The sequence below is a fragment of the Ursus americanus genome, chromosome 17, assembly GCF_024610735.1.
Source record: "Ursus americanus isolate L20-20 chromosome 17, mUrsAme1.1.p, whole genome shotgun sequence".
Classification (NCBI taxonomy): domain Eukaryota; kingdom Metazoa; phylum Chordata; class Mammalia; order Carnivora; family Ursidae; genus Ursus; species Ursus americanus.
This window is the reverse complement of record NC_142143.1, coordinates 19,306,712-19,329,151: the sequence shown is the minus strand read 5'-3', so window position 1 is coordinate 19,329,151 and position 22,440 is coordinate 19,306,712. Positions and strand designations below refer to the sequence as shown.

Sequence of the window (22,440 nt, the reverse complement as noted above, 5' to 3'; positions counted from 1 at the left end):
TAAAGAGCGAGTCTGTGGCCCACTAGAAAGGTAAGCCCCATGAAGGCAGGGATGTGTCTTTTTGTTCTCTGCTGTTTCCCGTTACCTGGAACAACAACCAGCACAGAGCAGTGGTTCAACAAACCTTTACTGAACACATGAATAAGGAGGGCAGTCAATAGAACCCCAAATAGGAATTCAAAAACAGTGTTTAGAACACTATAGTTTAATATAAATTTTATTTATGTCAAAACTTACGACCTCTTAAGTTTTTACTGTGTTATAAAATTAGCAGAGGAAAAATCCAAGATTCTCTCCATAGATGTTATCACTGACTTACAATTCCTAACATAATGTCATTCCTTTTTCTCTTCAGGTAAAACAACATCACAGTACCTTAACTAAATTAAAAAACAAAGCTAAATTTAGCAAAACAAGAAATCAAGATAATTTGTTGTAATTTGTCAAAGGTTATCCCTTTACTTTTCCTATGTATTTAAACTATAACAAATACAAAAATGTTATTTACACAAAATAATTCAGAAACAAATCTATAGTGTAAAGGTGGCGATATCTATACTTAGGAAAGTTACAATTTTCTTTCAAATTACAAATAACTTAAGTGCCAGGAAGATAGCACGATGTTAGGCACTGTTCAGGACACAAACTGGTGAGTGATAAGGGCTCTGCTCTATTAAGAAATTAGATGAGGACACCATAAACCCCCGCAAAATCAAAAACTAAGTTGTGGGGCGCGTGTCTGGCATAGTCAGTTAAGCATCCGACTCTTGGTTTTGCCTCAGGTCATGATCTCAGGCTCATGAGGTCAAGAGCCCCACATCGGGCTCCGCACTTAGCATGGAGTCTGCTTGGACTCTCTCTCTGTCCGTCCCCCTCTAAAAAAATAAATTAAAAAAAAAAAAAACCCGAAAAAAACTAAGTTGTGAGTCAGATTACAAATACTACACGGATACAGAAAAGTAAAAATAATTAGAATCACTGTGAATGTACTGTCCTGGATCTTCACGGAGACAGAGGTAGGGCTGGAAAGAACAGGAGGCAGGCTGGGAGAGGAAGAGGGCCAGGAGAGCAGCACCGCACGTGTGAAGACACTAGCAGCCTCGAGGAGATGCAGGAGGGCAGGGATGTGAGGAACAGAGGGCAGAATCAAGGCTGAGTCCTGAACACCGGGAAGAGGAATTTTTACCCATGTGGAAAACAAATCCATACTATTGTATTATTGTCTTCAAAAAGGAAGCAAACCAATAAAATCAGAGACTGTGTGTCAGACAGACTGGAGAGGAACTTCACAGGCAGACAGAGTAGCTAGGCAGCTCTCACCAGAACCTGTGTGAAGGAATTCAGTCTGGTGCAGAGGAAGTGAGCTGAGTAAGAAAGGGGAGAATCATTTGCAAAAAACCAAAACAAGTAATAGGGTGAGGCTGATCTATTAGTGACGGAGGTAAAAAGTAAGAACACATCAAAGATGTTTCCAAAGATTTAAGCTGGGAGGTATGACACTGAAAGAATGGGAACTTGAGAAAAGGACTCAATGTTGTAAAGGGAACATGACAGTTTTCATTTTACACAAGTGAAACACAGGCAGCCTCCAAGGAGAGAGGCTCGGTGCAGAGGAAGCATGAGAGACAAGAGGCCAGAGGAGACTCAGGCATGGGGCTTGGCAGCTCAGCTGGCCAAGTGGGAGGATGTGATCTCTAGATGCGGTATTATTCTATTTTAGAAATTACAATTTCAGTTCTATTATCTGGCCAAATCAACTGTATTATCAGATAATTCAGAATGTAAAGTAAGAATGTTCCAGCTATGTTCTGTTCAAACTGTAGAAAACAACCTTGCTGAAGAGTTGTATGACAAAAAAAAATAATAGTAGTACTAAGCCTCCAAAATAACTCAGAGCAAAGAGAGTAAAGGTACATGAAGTATCAAACTTAAGGTCCCGCCCACAGCACAGAAAGGCAGGTGTATTACAAGGAGTAAGATCTCTGCAATCCCTTTCTGAAGTTAGGGCTGAAATACAGTGGCAGGTCTTTTGCTTTTCTTTTTATGTTTCTAGTTTATCAGGTACTTCTTTAAAACTGAATCATGTCTGTCCATTCAAAATTTTGTTATTCAAACACCAATGATAACATGATTTTAAAATACCCATAAGGAGATCTTACCATTCTTAGCATTGTCGAAAACAACAACTGAGACATTAGTGGAAGGGTTTTTTGGTTTTGCAACGTTGAATATGTCACTGGCAGAATGAAACGACGGGTAAAGCGATGGCAGGTCCTTCAGTGTGATGCTGGCCGGCAGGGCTGGGTCCAGGATGAGCATCGGCACCTTGATGCAATGTGTCAGCAAACACTCCAGCTGCTTCTCACTGGAAACAGACACCAACATGCTCAAAAACATTCTTGAAAAATTAATCAACACTGAAAACCTTATTGGTACTACTAAATTTTCTACATATTTTTCTGTATCTTATAAAAATCATATTTAATAAACAAGGAATCTTATCTCAAGAATATAAAAAGATAGCAAGTATGATATAAAATTATTTTAAACAAGTACAGCTCTAAAGAAAGCACTTTCAAAATCCTATTAATACGACTGCCATCAAAATCTACTCACTCAAAGGTGTACAAGAATTTAAGCATTTCATTACTACCATTTTAAAGATTTTTTTCATAATTCCAATGAAGTCTATCATTAGGCAGATTAGGAAGTAGATAAATTCTGTTTACAGAGCATCAGCCTACCAGATTCAATTTACCAATTCACATTTAAATACACTGGAAAGACACACACCGACGTAAATAAAAGCAAATGTGACAAGGTTCTAAGATGAACGTATGAGATATTTCTTTTTAAACATAAGGAATACCTAGAATAAACATATTACCTAAATAAACAATGGACAAAACACGGCTGGAGAACTCACAAAGTGGGAGCTACGACTAGTTAATATATAAAATTGTCCAACCTTACTAATATTTACAGAAATGCAAAAGAAAACAATGAGGTATCACATTTTGTTTACTAAATTAGCATCCCTCAAAAAAGGGGCTCAATGTTAGTGCAAGCACGGTACACCCACTCCTCCCGAACACTGCTCATGTCACTGCAGGTGCGTTTTCCCCACTTCCTCTCTGGAGAAGCAGTTTTATAGCATATGCATGTGTCCTTATTCAGACCCATAAAAACTTATACATATGCTTCTTCCTCAGTAGTTTACTTCCAGGAATCTAGTCCAAGCAGGAGAAGAGAAACAAAACAGGAAAAACAAACCCACACACAGAAAATGTGACAGACCCAAGTATAAGATCACAAAATATTGGGGCGCCGGGGTGGCACAGTTGTTAAGCGTCTGCCTTCGGCTCAGGGCGTGATCCCGGCGTTCTGGGATCGAGCCCCACATCAGGCTCCTCTGCTATGAGCCTGCTTCTTCCTCTCCCACTCCCCCTGCTTGTGTTCCCTCTCTCTCTGGCTGTCTCTATCTCTGTCAAATAAATAAAATAAAATCTTAAAAAAAAAAAATCACAAAATATTTACAACACTGAAAATACAGAAGTGCCCAACATTTAGTAAATTATAGTACAGTTACTTTATGGGTATTACACCACTATTAAACCTGAGAAGTAGGAAGCATGAAGATAATTTATCAACACAGATGTGTAGATTATATAAAATTTTAAAAGGATACAAAAGTGTACATAGACTATAAATTACAAAAAAATTATAAACTACAACTATAAATACATGCATGAAAAGGGAATAATAAAATGATCACAGTTGTTGAATGAGGCCCATAGAATTATGTGAGCCTGTTCTTTCCATTGTCCTCTCAACATTTCTCTTTCTATAACATGGCATCATTACTTTAAATAATTTAAACATGTATTTATGTTACTTAAAAATAATAGTATTAAAAAAATATTAACACTGGTATTAACAATAGTATATTTATATTAGTATTGAGAAGTATTAACAGTAGTATTAACAGTAGTATATTTATAAATAAATATACATAACATAAAGTGATTCAGAGGGCACTTCTAGATCTCAAAATTCCTCAGGATCATTTCTATAAAATAACTCTTTTAAGTCTAATGGTGAAGTAGAGGAGTGCAATTAACAGAGACTTCCGATGGTCAGTGACGTAGTCTTGTTTTAAGGGCCTATCAGTCAGTTATGATTTAAATCACGACAGGCACATCTGATTCTTGGAATTGGGTTAAATTCCTTCCCAAGTCCTTAAATATAAGACATAGAACTATGACAGCTTTTTAAAGGAAATATATTATGAACACACAATTGAATGATGGATATAAATTCTAAAAATGAAAACGCTGGGTATAAGTCATACTTTAAGTGGAGAACAGAACACCAAAACAGATTAATGAAAACGACAGAGAAGAAAAAAACCTTACCATCCAGAAACCTAAAGCTTTGGTTAGGTACGACCTGAGTAAGAGTTCTCAACTATGCCTTTGGCACAGCAAGATTTTCCATTTCATGGAGGCACTTAATTTGGGGGTCAAAAACTAGCAGATGAGGGATTGAAGAGGAACAATAAATACAAAATACTGTGTATCCAACAAAAACAAGTGAGAACCTGGAAGTTTCACTTCAATACTTCAACTTGTATTCCTGAGAGGAGAATCAAAACACTTACCTCTTCTTAGTTGGTTCTGTTGTGTTCTTCCCAAGGATTTCTCTAAAGAAAGCAAATATATTTCATTACATATGCATGGGCTACTACTAGCCCTAAATGTGAACAAGAGGTAACTGACAACACTGATTTTCTTGGTTACTCCCCTGGAACTAACCAGTAGGTTAAGAAATATAATGCCTCCAACATTTAAGATGCATAATAAATTTTAAGTTTCAATGAAATATGCTCAAGTTATTATCATCACATACCTCCCACAGTAACCAAAAAAGTTGACTTAAAATCTAAGCTTTTACATTTTACTAGTAAAACATGGTACCAGGCTGCCAAGTCATTTTCATGTACTGGGAAGATAAAATCTCTAACACAAAGAGAAAGAGACAATTTGTTGCAGTATAACTTGGCCAGAGACCTGCAACTGGGGAGCACCCATTAACATTTACAAAGAAATGAATGGAGAAATTCTCAACAAATACTGCTAAGGAATCAGACAGGAAGTTAGCCAGATCCCTAGCTCTAAAGGCTCTCCATTCAAGGGCATTGTACCTTTCTCAGATAAAAGAAATAAAATGATCAAAATTCCATATATAAAAAAATTAGCAAAGTTTCTAATTCCATATTGTATGATTTGATATTAAAAAGGATAAAAGGAATATACTTTGACTGTCTTTATCAAATGGAAAAAAGTTAAGCCTGTAGGCCTGCTTTGTTTTTCAAGGGAATAACGGGTCTTACCATGAAGCTATGTTGAATAACAAACACCTTATTTCACGAAGACATCACACCTGGAACTCAGCATGAGTAAGCAGGCAGTCTAGGGCTTTCTTGGGAGGCTCCTGTCCCTTTAGGGCCATTGGAGAGCAAGGCATCACTAGAGTGGCACAGTCATAAAATGGCTGTCTTACAAAGTGAGGCCAGGATGTCACTAAAGTGTCTGAGTTCTCCTTGGGCACCAAGAAACAAGGGTTGGACACATGACGGACAGCATCTTCTAATGGTACCAATTTGAGATGCAGATTGTTTGGACAGCATTGTGAACATCACCCTCCCCTTCTGAAATGCATTGTTACTTGTACTCATTGAACTGTGTGTATTTTGTTTTTAAAGAATTAGTTTTACCTCATTGCTTTCTGCTCCTCCTCCATCTGTTCTCGGACTTGCTGCAGTTCCTTCAGTAGTTCAAGATCTGTGCCATTCACCCAGGTATAAACCACGTCGATCGGCATGGGCAGGCAGAGCCTAGGGCAAACCCACAGGTCTTCCGGCTTACATGCATTTTTCCAATACATTTGGGAATAAGAGTATAACAGGATTCAAACTCAAAGGTTATGAAAAAAACCAATGAAAAGGAATCCAACCAGCCAACCACATCACAGAATTGCATGTTTTCGAACTGGTGCTGGGAGACTATTTGTTGAGAACTTTCTCTGCAAGATGCATGCAGATCTTTATGCAGTTCTGCACCACTTACTCCTCACAACCACCCTGTAAAGAGGCTGCCATCACTCCACTTTTGAGATTGTCAGGAGGTCTTGGAAGCTCAGTTTACACTCCTACATGCTCAGTTTAGCAAACAGGGGTGCTGTGACGCAAATGTAGCCAAACATAGAAAAGAAATTAGAAGCTAAACAAAATTACCAAAAAGGAGTTATCCAACAGTCCCTCATGAAGACTCAGGCCTATTTAATGTTGCAGCCTTCCTTATTCCCTGCAGCCCCAAGTCCAGCCCCTCCCAACCCTCCTTCCCCTGCCCTGCTTTTTCCTGTCTCCATCGCACTTACCACCTCTCTAACATATTAAATAATTAATTAGTTATCTACATTGGTAACTGTATATGTCCCTCCCCCAGAATGTAAGCTCCAAGAAGGCAGGAAGCTTTCCTGTTTTGTTCCCTAAAGTACCCAACCAATTAGAAATGTGCCCAGTGCACAGGAGCTCAGTATTTGTTAAATGAGTCGATGAAAATGCTCGATTTTTTCCTTATTATCTTTTCCTCAAAATAAGGAATCAGGCAGGCATCTAATTCTTGAGTTTCTTGCCTAAGTCTCATGTTAGTGTTTCAGGTTTTATCCCTGCTGAAAGCTCTCTTCCCCTTTCTTTTACCAACTTAACCAAAATCCACCCCACCCCCCACCCCTGCCAATCTTTCAGGTCTACTTTGGACCTATGATGTACGAGTTCATCATGACTCACAGGCAAGTGGCATTTCAGCGAAGACGTGAAGAAGTGAGGAAGCAAGCCATGTGGGTAACTGGGGGAAGAATGGTTCAGAGAATGGGAACACCACATGCAAATGCTCTGAAGCAGACACCTAACTGGCATGGTCAGGAGCTAGAGGCCAGTGTGGCAGAGACAAGGGAAGAAAAGGGAAGAGCATGAGAAGAAGAAGGTCAAAGAGGAACCAGGGACCCAGACCTTCATGGGGAAAATGAGGAATCACCTAATACTCAGACATATGTGAAAGCTGAACATCTACCAACCCTCTTGACAATGTTCACCACTGTCTGCAGAATAACATCTAAACCGTGTCATAATCTGCACCTTCTAGACACACTGGTCGCTTACCCCAACAGAGTAAGACTTGCAAGCTTTTGTGCTTTTGAACATGCCTCTCCCTCTGCCTAAAATATCCTTTTTTCCATGCTTGTTGAACCACTTCCTCCTTCCCCCATTGCCCTCCTCCCTCACCTCCCACGAAGAGAATGTACTGCTTACCATGCAGCTTCCATTGTACTCTGTACTCGAAGGAATCCTTAGCACACTATGTTGCACTAGTTTTATGCATGTCTGTCTTCCACTAGCTGGACTATCTCTAGGGCAGATGTGGGACCATACATTCTGTGCCCTGCTGCATTAATGACTTCCTCTCTTTCCCGTATCTTCAGGTTCTCTCTCCTCACCATAACAGTATGTGAAAGCTTCCCCAGCTAGGTCTTTTATGCATTTATTATACCAATGGCTCTCAAACATTAGCAGGCATCAGAATCACCTTATGACTTGTAAAATAGATTGTTGGGCTCCATCCGCAGCGTTTCTGACTCATTAGGTCTGGAGTGGGGCCCCAGAACTTATATTTCTAAGAAGTTCCCAGGTATGGCAATGCTGCCGGTCCAGAAATCCACACTGAGAACTAATGATGTATATACAGGTTGTAGTTCACATGCTTAAGTTAAAAAAAAAAAAAAAAAAAAAGCTTCCCCCACTAAAATGTCAATTCTGTATGAGGTCAATGAGTTATTCTTGGTCATCACAAGGTGCCTAGGAATAGGGCCTGGTACCTGAGTAGGTTTTAACATATACTTGGCTAAATTAACTCTAAGTTCATTCCCACAACATATATATCAGTCTTTTCCATTAAAAAGAAATGTCTTGCATTGCCCACACCTAAATTATCCAAGATCATCTCACTCCTAATAGCTCAGACCAAAAAATAATTTAAAAAAACTGCTGAGGTGACATATTTAAAAATTTTTTTTAAGATTTAAAAAAAGAAGAACTGCACATTCCAAAGCTATCCTGTACAAGTAATTACCTGCTATTAGAAATGTTTTACTAGAATGAGGAGTTATCTATACACGTTTAATTGGGGAAAATATTAAATATATAATGGATTTATGTACTGGCTCTTCTAATAAGGTTGTGTTATGTGATCAATTTAATTCTCTGGTGTTAAACTAACAAATTAAGGAGATCATGTGATCTGCCCCAGGTCAGTGAGTCAGTTGTTTTTCTATTAGACATGGCCACAGTGTGTTTGAGTCTTTCTTTCTAACCACGAGACCACTATATCTTAGTTTCCAGATGAGAAGAAAGCCTTTCTCTTAGCGCTGAAGACTAAATAAGTCACCTATGACTCAGAACCAAAGCCACAGTGGCAGTAACACAGCTTTTATTTTAATCAGTTTAGTTTAAGTGAATATACAGGCACTATGACATATAAAGGACACTATGAATGTAGTCCCTTGTTTCTACATTCTATCAAATAAGTAAGAAAACTTAAATGGTATCTTAGATTCAAAGAGTTGGAAGAGATTTTACACTTAATTAATTTAATACCTACATTTTAGAGATAAGACTAGTCCCCAGAGTGACTTAATGCCTCACAATTAGTAGCAGTAGATAATTTACATATTCACTTAATGACATACAGAACTTTGTTTTAAACATTTCAAATAACATTAAAAAGACTTGCAGAGAAACAAGCAAAATAATGAAAACTTCCTATAAATATTATGGTATTATAAAACATATCAGAACATGTGATATTAAATATGATCCATTTACTGGTCATCTTCAAAATCAGGCAATTTTGAAATATCTCTATATAAACATCGAACTATATTTTAATGCAATCTAAAATTAGGAGAAGAAATATTTCACACACATACACAAAATTTTTCAGAAAGAGAACAGGAATGTTTGATTAAAACTGCTGACCTCCATATCTGGATTTCTAAAGCTACTTTTCCTCCTAAAGTTTTGAAGCTCCTTCGGGCAGGGATTTCTGCCAGCGTGCACCGTCAGCACGACACCGCAGAAGGCACAGCAGGCTGAGTAGGTGCTTGATAAATACTTGATTAAAAAAAGACACTCCATTTTGAGCTTTCCTTAGGAACACTGGCTATAGTGAAAATGAAGTAGGAAAACTATTATTTCATTAAGAATCCGTGAATGAATTATTCTCAAAGTATAGTCACTGGACCGGCAGCTTCAGTGTCACCCAGTGAACTTGTTAGAAATGAAAATTCTGTGAGCCCCTCTGAGACATCAAGACTCAGAAACTCTGGGGGAGGGGATGCATTTTCTCAAGGCTTCCATGGGATTCTGCAGCACAATAAGGTTTTGAGAACTGCTGTGTTAAAGAAATGGTTCTCACCAACTTTATACTCCAGACCCTTCACACTTAATAATTATTAAGGACCCCAAAAAGCTTTTATTTATAGGTTATAACCATTCACATTTGCCATATTTGAAAATAAAACACGTTAAAAATATTATAATTTTCATTTTAAACAAAAACTTCTTCACATGTTAACATGAATAACTTTTTAAAAATAACAATATTTTCCAAAACGACAAAATAATTTAGTGAGAAGAGAGGCATTGTTTGACATTTCTGCCAATCTTTTTAATGACTTAGTAGAAGAGAGCAACCACCTTAGATCTTCGTGTTCAATCTATTCCCACGTGTTGTTTTGGTTGAACTATATATAAAGAAAACCCAGGTTCCTCAATATTCAGTTGGAAAGGAGAGTTGCATTTTAATAGCCTTTTCAGGGGGCCCCTTGGGTGGCTCAGTTGGTTAAGCGTCTGCCTTTGGCTCAGGTCATGATCTCGGGGTCCTGGGATTAAGCCCCACGTGGGGCTCCCTGCTAAGTGGGGAGCCTGCTTCTCCCTCTCCCTCTGCCCCTTCCCCCCCCACTCGTGGTCTCTTTTCTCTCAAATAAATAAAATCTTTAAAAAAATGATGGTAGCCTTTTCAGGTAATAGGGGGTTTTCCTCTCTGATCCCACACCAAAGTAACTGGTAGTTGCTTAAAGATTAGTTGGAGTGTGGAATATAAAGCCCCATTAATGAACTTTTCGTGCTTTTCCACTGAAATCCATTGGTCCTTCTTGCATTTTGGCTTTTTTACCCCCACAAGATTCTGTAACATCTGTAACAATGATCCTGTAACAATGCATTGGTTATCTGGAAAATAATAGCTTACTGAGTTAACGCAGCTCTGCCAAATGGTGCCACATGTCTTTCATTTTCTTATATAATATTAACGAATGTTGATTTTTTGGACAATGCCACAGATCTAAACAGAGAAGTCTTTAGGTACTGTGGACCTGTTAAGCCCACAGTTGATAGAAACAAGGTTTCCCAAACTCTTATTTTCACCTGAAAGCTCAAATTTTATCACTGGCAATGAATACTATTATCTTTTTTCCCTTCAAGAAATAGAATTGCTTTGTTTGCTGTCAAGAGACATCTGCCAAATGACCAAGTCTGAGTAATAATACTGTCATCTGTCCTTTCAAGTTATGACAATGGTGTTCCATGAAACGGAAGGGCTAATCTAGGTTGCAACTCAAACAATTACCCAGGGCTTTTCCTCAAGACAATCACCATATAGGCAGGTGCATTTCATCGCACAGAACATTAAAAAGATGTGTGGTCAAAGGGTCAAGATATAATCAAATTAATAACTTTTACTGCTTCATCATGAACATTTTTAAGTGAAAACTACCTTTTATCTTACCCCTGCAAATATGGGGTAGTGAAGAATACAATGACTCATGCTAAGGTGTGGCAGTTTTACCCATGTTTTTACACCATCAATGCAAATGTCAACACAGTAAAAAAGGCAAATAACACCTTAGTATTGTTATAAAAAATAGTTTTGATTTCATAGATCCCTAAAGTCTTTGAAAACTGTTTTTAAGAGATCCTAAGAGGGTTTCCTGGGTGGCTCCAATGGTTAAGCATCTGCCTTCGGCTCAGGTCATGATCTCCAGGTCCTGGGGTCAAGCCCTGCGTCAGACTCCCTACTCAGTGGGGAGTCTGCTTCTCCCTCTCCCTCTGCCTCTCCCCCCTCCCCCGCCATGCTTTCTCTCTCAAGTGAATACATAAAATCTTTTAAAAAAAAAAAGAGAGATAGAGAGAGAGATCCTAAGAGGAAAGCCTAGAGTTTTCCTACTTCACGAATTATTTGCTTACATGTTATTCTCCCTACTAGACTACACAATTCTTTACCACAGAGTTATATCTCAGTGTCTAAAACAGATAAAGACTCAAAGATTCATTCTCTGTTGAAGAAGCAAAGTCAGGGATGTCATTCACACATAAGGCACGAAGCAAAGAGTAAAGCTTTACGTCAAAGAATCCCTTAGCCCTTCCTCCTTAAGACGTTCCTGACTGTTACAGTGCATACATCCAATTAGCAGAGCAATTTAAGAAACTGCTTATTTGATAGAAACCACATAGGCACTCATAAAAAGTGAACAGAGGGACAAGGAAGTGCCTCTAAGCAGGGAGCAAGGGCTCCAGAGCACTTAGTGATGTAGTCAAGAGGTTCTCAGGAAACTGTCAAGTGTGCCAACTGACACCAACTATAGTTACTTGTAGTTTCATTATGTTTTTTGGTTCAGTGAGAGCAGAGGGAAAGATTTATGAGAACTATCCTCAGGGGGAAACAGGATCAAGGGAGGGTTTTGGTTATGGCCTCTAACATTCAGACTTTTGTGGGGTTAACTACCCTTGTTAGCTGCCCCACATTTGTTCTCGTCACCTACTGCTCCGTGCCCTGTAATGATTCACTGTGCACTGTTAGAATGGAAAAGTGTCAAAAAATACTGCATAAAATGAATAAATAAAAAGGTGCGAACTCCATTTATTTTTTGAAGTTAGAATGATGATTACCAGAAGAATCTAAAACAAAAACTCATTAATAATGCTTCCTCTAGATGAGGGGAAATTCAAAATGGTACAGATAGAGGCATAATTTTTTATTTTTTCTGAATAATTTGACCTGTTTTCAACCACAGACATAAACTGCTTTTATGATATAAAACAATATAATAATTTTATAGACAAAAATAGAGACTGCAGTTCATTTTAGCTGCAGGAAGAAAAGGAGGATGTGGGAAAAGATTGATTCCACTCTGAGGTCCATCTTATGAGGGGGGAAAAAATCTCCAAGGAAAAGAAAGGTTGAAGGTAGTATCCCAGAGTGGCTGCACCAAGAAGTTCGGCCTTAAAGAGAAAAAGACCCAACCTGTGAGGTTGTTTGCTCCTCCTCACAGTGAGGCAGAAAGATGTGGTGACCACGGGGGGGGGGGGGGGTCAGTCTGGTGGCTTCTATGGGACTGGCCCTGGTTAACAGAGTGATGTCAACAGAAGAATATGGGCCAGGGCTTAGAAAACAATACTGGCCAGTGTAGCCACCCAGGTTCGTCATCCTACAGGGGGATGGAATTACCTTTACCTCACACAACTGGGACACTGAGAAAATGAGATCATGTGACTCTGCAAGGCAGGATTACTCTTTGGGAATCAGATTTTTCAATCATACAATGTGAGGAGGGACTACAGATTCCTTCAGATAGGAGTGGTCTTGAATAGGTAAACCTTATCTACACTTGGAAAAATCCCTTCAACTTCAAATGTTACATCGAGGGTGATCTCATGACTCATCATTTAAGTCCAAATAAGCTACTCTCGGAAACTGATCTCTTCTTACCGATTCTGAAAGGACTTTCCAGCAATATTATCTCTGTAGGAATCAAACAAAACGTGGTATTGATCCCGGCTCCATTCCAGAACCACCTAGGAAAAAAAGAAAAAAAAAAAAAGGCAAAAAAATGTTTACCCTGTGTCAAATACTAAGGGTATAGAACTTTCATTTAATTTTTTAAAATTTCATTAAGAATCACTAAAGGAACAGGAAAAGAAATCAAAATTCATCCATTCACCCAGTGCCTACCATATATATACCCAACACTGTGCTCAGTCCAGATTAAAAAAAAACTACAACAGGATATACAAATAAAATCTATAGTTACTGGCCTGTGGATGGAGGGGAAGCAAAGAGATTTAAAAGGAAGCAATGAGAATTAGGTCTTAGAGAATGAGCTCACAAGGTAGGGAACCACAAGGGCATGTTCAAAGGCTGAGAAGCAGCAAGGGTGAGTGGTTTCAGGGCAACAGTAGAGTTGACTTTGGTGGGAGCACAGCTAGAAAGTGGAGAGAATGGGGCTGGGAAGGGAAGCTGGGTCTTGACTGTTGTGCCGTGTACCACGGGAAGCAGAGGCACTAAGGGACTTTCAGGCAGCTACATGAACCATCCATGAGGAGAGTTGGGAGACTCTCCTCACAGCACAGAACAAAGCTTTAACAGAAGAGACTGATAAGATACGGGGGTGATGGCCTTACTATCTATGAAGTTTCAGGTGATGACCTTGCTAAATATTTCAGGAGAGAATGGAAAACTTCAGATAGGAGCTCCCTCATGTCTGCACCCCAAATCTATAAACCCACCCACACATGTGCCCCATTTTCTTCTTCACTCCCTTCACCATAGAGGAAATGTCTTTCTTCCTTGAAAACACCCCCTCTCTGTCCACTTGCTCTGGATCTCATCAACTTGTCTCAAGACCTGGTCTGTTCTCTCTTTCCTCTCAATAGGATTATTTCCATCAGCCTATTCCAGTAATCTCAGGAAACCCTTCCTTCACACCACACCCTCTGCCAGTTGGTCCCTCCATTCCAAATTCTCCCTTTCAAGGGCAAATATCTTTAGAGAGTCCTCTTCTATGCTCTATTTACCCTTCAGCCACTCTAATACCACTTCTGCCCTTACCATATCAGTGGTCTTACCAAGGCCTCCATGCTGTGGAATCCAGTAACATTTTCCCCATCTCTATCTTACTCAACTGGTAGCAGCTACCCAGTTCCTCCTCACTGAACCACTTTCCTAGCTTTCCTCCCACCACTCTGGTGACTCCTTTTCAGTCTCCTTTGACAGGTCATCTTCTTCTATCTGACCTTCAAATATGTCCTTTCATTTCATTCCTCTTCCTGGAATGCCCTCCTTCCTGCCAAGGCTGCTTCTAGCTTCCTACTGTGCAATCCCTAGGATGCGTGGCCCTGCTACATTCAGATGACCATGGGAGCCCCCATCATTTAGGTTTCATTCCAGCCAGCAGAAAGAAGAGATAGGGAATGATATGCCCCTCCATTAAGGAAACTTCTTGGAAGGGGCACCTACCACTTCTGTTTTTGCTGGGCAGAATGCAGTCACATGATGACATGTGGCTACAGGGGAGGCTGTGTGGACCCATGTGTCCAGCTATAACTGCTCATTTATTTACACGGCATTCAGGTTTTCAATATCTGACCTCTGCCTATCTTGACAATCTTACTTCATTGGGATGCTTCATAAACACCACAAATTCAACTAATAATCCTCCCATCACTCAATGTACTGATTAAAAAACTGAGGGTCTAATGTACCTTGTACTGGATTGACAAAGAGAAATAAGGTAAGTTCCCTGACTTGAAGGAACTATATAGCCAATGATTAATAGAGAAGTTTATTGCCAGCTACAACTGCACCGAGGAAGGAGCACCTCTTTCTAGGAAGACACTTAAAGACTTCCCTGAAGAAGCAATGTTAGCAGTCTTAAAGGATGAACAGGAGTCTGTTCGCAGTAAAGCTGGGGTACAGAGGGTGTGTTAGAGGGATCTGCTACCAGACTGGATGAGGGAGTGAAGAAGGGGAAGACAAGCAAGGTGATTGCTAGGTTTCCAGTATTTCTAGTATGAGTGACTGAAGAGACAGTGGGGCCACTGAATGACATAGGAGGAACAGGTGTAGTAGGGATGAGCGCTGGTAAGATTCCCAGTTTAGTCATGGTAGATCTGAGGCTGTATATGCATACGACTCACCTCTCCAACTGGGCTGGAAATTCCAAAAGGAGGGGGAATGAGCTCTAAAATAGTTATCACACGCAACACCAAACCCAATGGCAAGCATATAGCTATAAAATACTATTGCTGCTAAATACAGAACATATATGTTTAATAACATAATTGTATTGATTTGGATCAACTAGTTGAGCTCAAACAGAAGTGATTCTCCATCAATATCCCTATGTAGCTGCAAAAGGACAACTAGTACATTATTTTTATAAAACAAGCCACAAAAAATAAAGCTCAATATCATTGTTCTTGGCTCGTACTGCTACCCAGAAGATGGGAAGATAATATCAGAGGGGGCATACTTCACGAATAGCTGAGAAATGCTGACGTGCTGTATGTTGACACAACGTGCCTTCCTTCATCAGATAAATTAATCTCACCATCTCCGAATCACTTTGCTGTATTAAAAAGAACAGCAGCAGCAAAGGGTCTTTATCTATCACATTTAGGAACGTTCTCCTCTCCTATCCGGCGAGAGTTCTGCATGCTTCAGGGAAGGTAGTAGGAATGCAGTTTCATTCCAGCTCTGTCACTTTTATGAGACCTTATGCAAGTTGTCTTTTTAGGCTGTTTCTCCATCTGTTTTACATTTTATGAAGGGGGTATGACCAAATTGTCCTTGAAATCCCTTCCAGCCCTAAGAGTGTATGACAGAAGGAGGTACAGAGCTGTGCGGCTGGCACCATCCACGGTTTCTTCCCTGCACCCACATGTCAACTCCATTGAGACACCATGTCTCTTCTCTTCCTGTCTTCAGCCTCCTAAGGGATCTCTTATCCCTGGTCCTAACCCATCATCACTGAAACATGATCCTCTTCTGTCATAACCATTTCCCTTTTCTGCTTACTCCCAACTGTCAACTACACCCTATTATGGAAATCTTGCCAAACTCTTTAAGTAAATGAGTAATATGCTATACCACGGATCAAAAAGGAACCTTGCAAATCAAATAAAAAATCATCTGAGCACTGATGTTAGATCATTTTCTTACACTATCAAGGATAGTGTAGAAAAGAGTAGAAATTTGAATGGGCAATTATGAAATTATTTATTCTGGGGTAAACTATACATATAAACACCTTTCAAACAACAACGAAGCCAAAATAGAACTAAGCTTGCAATTAGATCTTGTTTTCAGCCATTATTAGCAATAAACAAAAGACCAGAGGAAAAGGTTAGAGAAACACTAACTACTATAAAATCAAGTCCCTTTTCATCCACAAAGCCTTTCCATATTCTTCAGCCTGACCTGAACATTTCCTCCTCAGAACTTAACTTTCATCTCTACTGCTTATTTGGAAATCAACTACTCACGGCCGTCTAACATTTCTTGCCTTGCATCCCTTAGTTTTTGTTTTTTTTTTAAAGATTTTATTTATTGGACAGAGAGAGACACAGCAAGAGAGGGAACACAAGCAGAGGGAGAGGGAGAGGGAGAAGCGGGCTTCCCGCTGAGCAGGGAGCCCACGCGGGGCTCGATCCCAGGACCCTGGGGTCATGACCTGAGCCAAAGGCAGACGCTTAATGACTGAACCACCCAGGCGCCCCTCTCGCTTAGTTTTTTTAAATCATTATTTACCTTCCCCCTCATGGAAGCATCTTGTCAGACCAATTAAGTTATAAACTGCTTGTGGGTACAGAACTACTTCCAATTCTACTTATCATCAACTCATACCCAGCACGATTCATTATATACCATCTTCTTGTTCATAAATATTATCTGGTTACGGCAGGAGTAGCTTAAGACTAGATTTGGGGTGGGGGGCTCCTGGGTGGCTCAGTTGGTTAAGCATCTGCCTTTGGCTTAGGTCATGATCCCAGGGTCCTGGAATTGAGCCGGCATCCTCTGGGCTCCCTTGCTCAGCAGGGAATCTGCGTCTCCCTTTCCCTCTGCCCCTCTCCCTGTTCATGCATGCACTTTCTCTCTCTCCTCCAAATAAATAAACAAAATCTTAAAAAACGACTGGGTTTGGGGACTTGGGATATGGGACACCTCCAGGGGGAGAACCTCCCAATTCTTCTATTTAGTAGCTGTGTAACCATGGGTACTCAATTTCCTCAACTATGAACTAAGTACAAAATGTATGTCATCGGTGTGTTGTGTTGCTGCAGTAGGACAGTGATTCTCACTTGACATGCATAAATACAAGGTCTGAGGAAGGCACCAGGCATGTTAGAAGTCATGGGTAAACAAAGCATATCTTCCTGAACCATCATTTATAATGGAAAGACATTTAAAATATTATATTGATAGTAATGCAAAATTTTTATGGAGAAAAACAGAAAACTGATGTGATTTTTATAGACACAACGCTGGCCTTTAAAAAATTTCCTACTTGCCATTTTGTGCTCTCCCCCACCCCTTCACACACATACCTCTCTACACTATTCTCTTTATTTACTTTTTTCTGCCATTAAAAGTAGTTTGTTGGTAAAATTTAAGACACAATGAACTAAAATACTATTTATTAAAATACTGTATGAGCTCTGAAATACCACATGAGCAATGTATTATTAATAAAGAATTGTAAAAATCATCTAGGGGCGCCTGGGTGGCTCAGTCGGTTAAGCATCTGCCTTCAGCTCAGGTCATGATCCCAGGCACCTTGCTCAGCAGGAAGACTGTGTCTCCCTCTGCTTGTGCTCACGCTCTCTCTCTCTCTGACAAATAAGTATAAATCATCTAAAGGTAGTTTATTCTACTAGCTTAAAATATTTATCACTTTTAAGACTCCATTTTAATAATCATGGCATTCAAAGTACTCAAGATCAATTGTCAGTCATTTTTCACAAATTGCAGCCAGTCAGTCTTAATGTGTCGATCACAGAGAAGGGGCACGTTCCCACATTCACCAAGCACCACCATGCCAGGTATTCCTCTCCTCCCCACTGAATCTCTGCGACAAGGTACTAGCTGTGAGGCAGGCATTTCACTGGGTCATTGCCCAAAAAGAAGCCTCAGGCCACACAGCCGTGTGTAATGGGGCTGAGATGTGAATCAAACTAACTCCAGAGCCCTTGTTCCTGTTTAGCTTCGCCCAGGCTCTCTCAGCCTCAGCAGGCCGTGTCCCCCAATGCTTACTTACACAGAGCCAGCTTTGTCAAACATACATTTATAAATGTGGTCATTCAACCAATTCCACAACTGGTTATGTTTATCATTCTTAATTCAACGACCCAGATCTGTTTTCCTAGCATGTTTATAAATGACCACAGTCCATAATAAATTTGTTTTACCCCCAGTATTTAGTCCTTTAACTGGCTTGTGCACACAAATACTAAAATTTTTGAACGATAATCTTTTTAAAGTTATAACACTGGTATGTGCCTCGGTTGAAGATTTTTATAATCCTAGAACAAGTTCAAATGCATGCCTGTAGAAGAATAATAGTTATTGAGACACAAGCTTTATAATCCTTTTATCAGAAGAATTCCCCAGTTAAGGAAAAGAGGAAGGTAATTATCCAGAAGAGAACTGGTGAACAGTGCAATGATCTTAAGATTTACAATCAGAAGACATGAGTTTCAATCCGACACTGATCAATAAATGATCTAGGGCATTTGCCTATTCTCAATTTCTTCTCTTGTAGAATGAAGGTATGAATGCCACCTATTTCACACGATTGTTCTGATGAGTAAATGAGATGTGCAAATCATACGGGGCTGTACAATACTTCCATGCAAGCTGTTCACATGTTCATCCTGCAATATGTTTACCTGTTTAAAAATCTGTCTAAACCTCTGTGAGCAACTCAAAGCCAAGAACTTGATCTCTTTTTAATTTTTATTCTCAAACCTTGCACAGTCTCTAGCACAAAACCAATAAACATTCTAGAATGAATAAATATGGCTACTAGTTTTACGATGCAAACATTTTGGAACAGCTTACACAACATGGTTTCCCTCCAGGACTTTCTGCTTTCCGATTCATTCCAGGATACTCAAGGTAAAAGCTAAAGGCCAGAGTTAATAAACGGACAACGGCAGGCTAGGCACACAAGGGTATAAAACTCTGTAAAAGCAAACGTCCCTTTCTCAATTTTTCAAGCATAGAAATGTGACATGCAGGACACCTGGGTGGCTCAGTTGGTTAAGTGACTGACTCCATCTCAGCTCAGGTCTTGATCTCAAGGTTGTGAGTTCAAGCCCCCACGGTGGGCTCCACGCTAAGCGTGGAGCTTACTTAAAAAAAAAAAAAAAATCAGGGGCGCCTGGGTGGCACAGCGGTTAGGCGTCTACCTTCGGCTCAGGGCATGATCCCGGCATTATGGGATCGATCCCCACATCAGGCTCCTCCGCTATGCGCCTGCTTCTTCCTCTCCCACTGCCCCTGCTTGTGTTCCCTCTCTCGCTGGCTGTCTCTATCTCTGTCGAATAAATAAATAAAATCTTAAAAAAAAAAAAATCAGATAAAAAAAAAAAAGAAGTGTGACATGAGTACCCTGTACTGTTTTACAGGGTACTGTAAAACTTAAGATGTTGGGGCTCTCCAGCCTCAAGCAGTAAGAACCCTAAGTAGCAATGACAGAGCTTTTTCACACACTGATAATGATATTTGAAGTTTATAATATTCCAAAAAAAAAGTTTAAAATATTCCTAGATTACAACATGTTCTTCACAGTTTCTGAAAACAAAATTTATTTTTCATCAAGAGGCATTACAAGAGAGACCAAGATATCTTTAAGATATCCTAAGCTTTATCTTTTCTACTAACTCTCCTCTTCCTTGATACCAATCAGGAAGTCAATGTGCTCGTTACCATTCGGGCTGCTCTGACAAAGTATCACAGACTGGGTAGCTTGTAAACAACAGAAATGTATTTCTCACAATTCTGGAGACTGGAAAGACTAAGGTCAAGGCACCAGCGGACTGGGTGTCTGCTGAGAGCCTACTTTCCCGTTCAGACTGCCTTCTTCTGCCACCTTACGTGGCAGGAGGGGTGAGGAAGCTCTCTGGGTCTCTTTATAAGGGCATTTATTTCCACCCTCAAGACCTAATCCCCCGCCAAAGGCCCCACCTGCTAACACCATCACATTGGAGACAAGGTTTCAACGTAAAAATTTTGAGAGGACACAACCATTCCGTTTACATGTTCCAATGCAAAGTGACTAAAATAAAAGATCAACCCATTTCTTATTAGGAGCTGAATGGTTATTAAAACTGGGTAATTTCCCCCATTTCACATAAAGGAAATGATCCAAATCCAAGATGCATGACCACTATTTACTCAAACATTAAACTCAAAAACACTTTTCTAGACCATTTCTACTTTCTTTGAATCCTTCACAGAATTAGACACATATCATGTATTTGTTGAACATTTTAAGGAGCACAAAATGGAAATCAGGCCTCTGTCCTCAAGGAGCTAACACCCTGTTAAGGACTACTTACTAGCATAAAATGATTAAGGAATATTTACTGTTCAGCTTTTAAATGAGTACAGATTGAAACAGAATACTGACAGGAAAAATAATAATCAAGAATGGGGTTAATCATGACAGCTTAACAAAATCTCTCTCCTTTTCCCAGGACAGAAAACTGAGATTTTTGAGGAAATAAGGAGGAGAGAGGGGGAGGACTGTTTGCCATAGGGATGGAGGTGTGGGAGCAAAATAATGAGGGAAATCATATTAAAAAGTGGAATTAAAAACGTTAAACCTTTGACAGTTCATTGTAAAAAAATTATATTTAAAGGGGGAAAAAAAACCCCGCCTGCAACCACACTTAAATAAAAAGAAAAGTATAAAAAAAAACCTATCAAAGATATTTTCAAAATATATTCAAACGGACTTTCTGGGTATACGCAGATTTACTTGTTTTACTGGTCAGAGTTTATAGAATCACAGAATTATATAGGATGGACTTTAAACCCAGTGCTCTACTCTGCAAGCCAATGTCTGAGTCTCTGCTATAATGTCCTGGCAAACAGTTACTCTCTACCTATGCGTTAGACCTGCACTGTCTAAAATGGTATACACTAGGCACATAAGGTTATCTAAATTAAGACTAAATAAAATTAAATAAAAAGCTCAGTACCTTAGTCACACCAGCCACATTTCAAGCCCTCATAGGCTTAGTGGCTACTGTATGGGACAGCTCAGAATTACAGGATACTTTCATCACTGCACAAACTTCCACTGGACAGTGTTGTGGTCACTCAATCCTTAAAGTTAAGCAAGAGTCACACAAGGAAGCCCCAGTTTTGTGATTTTAGACAAGTCACTTAAACCTAATGCCCACTGTAAAATTTAAGTAAATACTTTATCCTACAAGGGGTTGTTACAAAAAACAAGTGATATATATACTGACAACTACAAAGTACAATATCAAATATAAGATATTAAGACTATGAAAACACACTGAACTTATTTAGCCCCTCAAGGGGCTCACAGTCTGCTGGGGAAACAAATATGAGACAAATAATTACAATATTATCATGTGAAAAATATAACTGTAATATGAATGAAAATGTAGTTGAACCTGCTAAATATTTCCATTATAACTATTAAACCAGGAACCAAAACTAGTCAAATTAAGATTTCTTTTTTTTTTACTTTATTTTGGCAAAACTTAATTAAACAAAAATTTAATTTAAATAAAAAAGTTTAGTGAAATGAGATAAAGTTTTACAAAATATCTGCTTGTGATACTGCACTCACTTCCATCAACAAACAAATTTTATCTCATACTATTTGCTAGTTAAAAACATTTTTTTAGGGGCGCCTGGGTGGCGCAGTCGTTGGGCGTCTGCCTTCAGCTCAGGGCGTGATCCCGGCGTTGCGGGATCGAGCCCCACATTGGGCTCCTCCGCTGGAGGCCTGCTTCTTCCTCTCCCACTCCCCCTGCTTGTGTTCTCCCTCGCTGGCTGTCTGTCTCTGTCAAATAAATAAATAAAATCTTAAAAACAACAACAACAACAAAACACATTTTTTAAAAATACACCAAGAAGAGATCCCTTTTTATGAGTCGCAAGTGCATAAAAATCATAAATTAGTTGAAAAGTATGTTATAGATTTTTAAATAGCTGCAAGGCCATTTTAAAAAATCACCCCTTTCCTGAAAGGCAATTAGCATTATGTATCAAAGGACCAAACAAAATACCTTTTGTTCTGACTAACTCTACTTCTAGATATATACATGCCAAGGAAATGATCACAGATGTAACCCAAGACCTGCATAAATATGATAATAGCTATTATTACTTATAAAACCTGAAAACAGTATCTAATAATTAAACAATAGGTGATCAGGAAAATAGATTACAGTCAAACGAAGTATTATGAAGCTATTAAAAAAAAAAAATCCTATTTTCAGGG

At 39.4% G+C, this 22,440-nt stretch overlaps 1 protein-coding gene across 3 annotated transcripts in view; it reads right to left on the bottom strand.

Annotated features, from left to right (window-relative positions):
- Window positions 1–22,440, bottom strand: part of GNPTAB (N-acetylglucosamine-1-phosphate transferase subunits alpha and beta) — a 72,309-nt gene that overhangs the window by 33,924 nt on the left and 15,945 nt on the right. The window contains exons 1-5 of one of the 3 annotated variants that reach the window (XM_045780174.2): window positions 21,161–21,293; window positions 12,885–12,970; window positions 5,777–5,922; window positions 4,661–4,702; window positions 2,160–2,365 (exon numbers count right to left, since the gene is read on the bottom strand). In XM_045780174.2, the coding sequence (XP_045636130.2) occupies window positions 2,160–2,365; window positions 4,661–4,702; window positions 5,777–5,883 (355 nt within the window). In that variant the 5' untranslated portion in view covers window positions 5,884–5,922; window positions 12,885–12,970; window positions 21,161–21,293. Of the gene's footprint in view, window positions 1–2,159; window positions 2,366–4,660; window positions 4,703–5,776; window positions 5,923–12,884; window positions 12,971–21,160; window positions 21,294–22,440 lie in introns of those variants that run through there. The other 2 variants (XM_045780173.2, XM_045780172.2) reach the window with 2 other exon arrangements.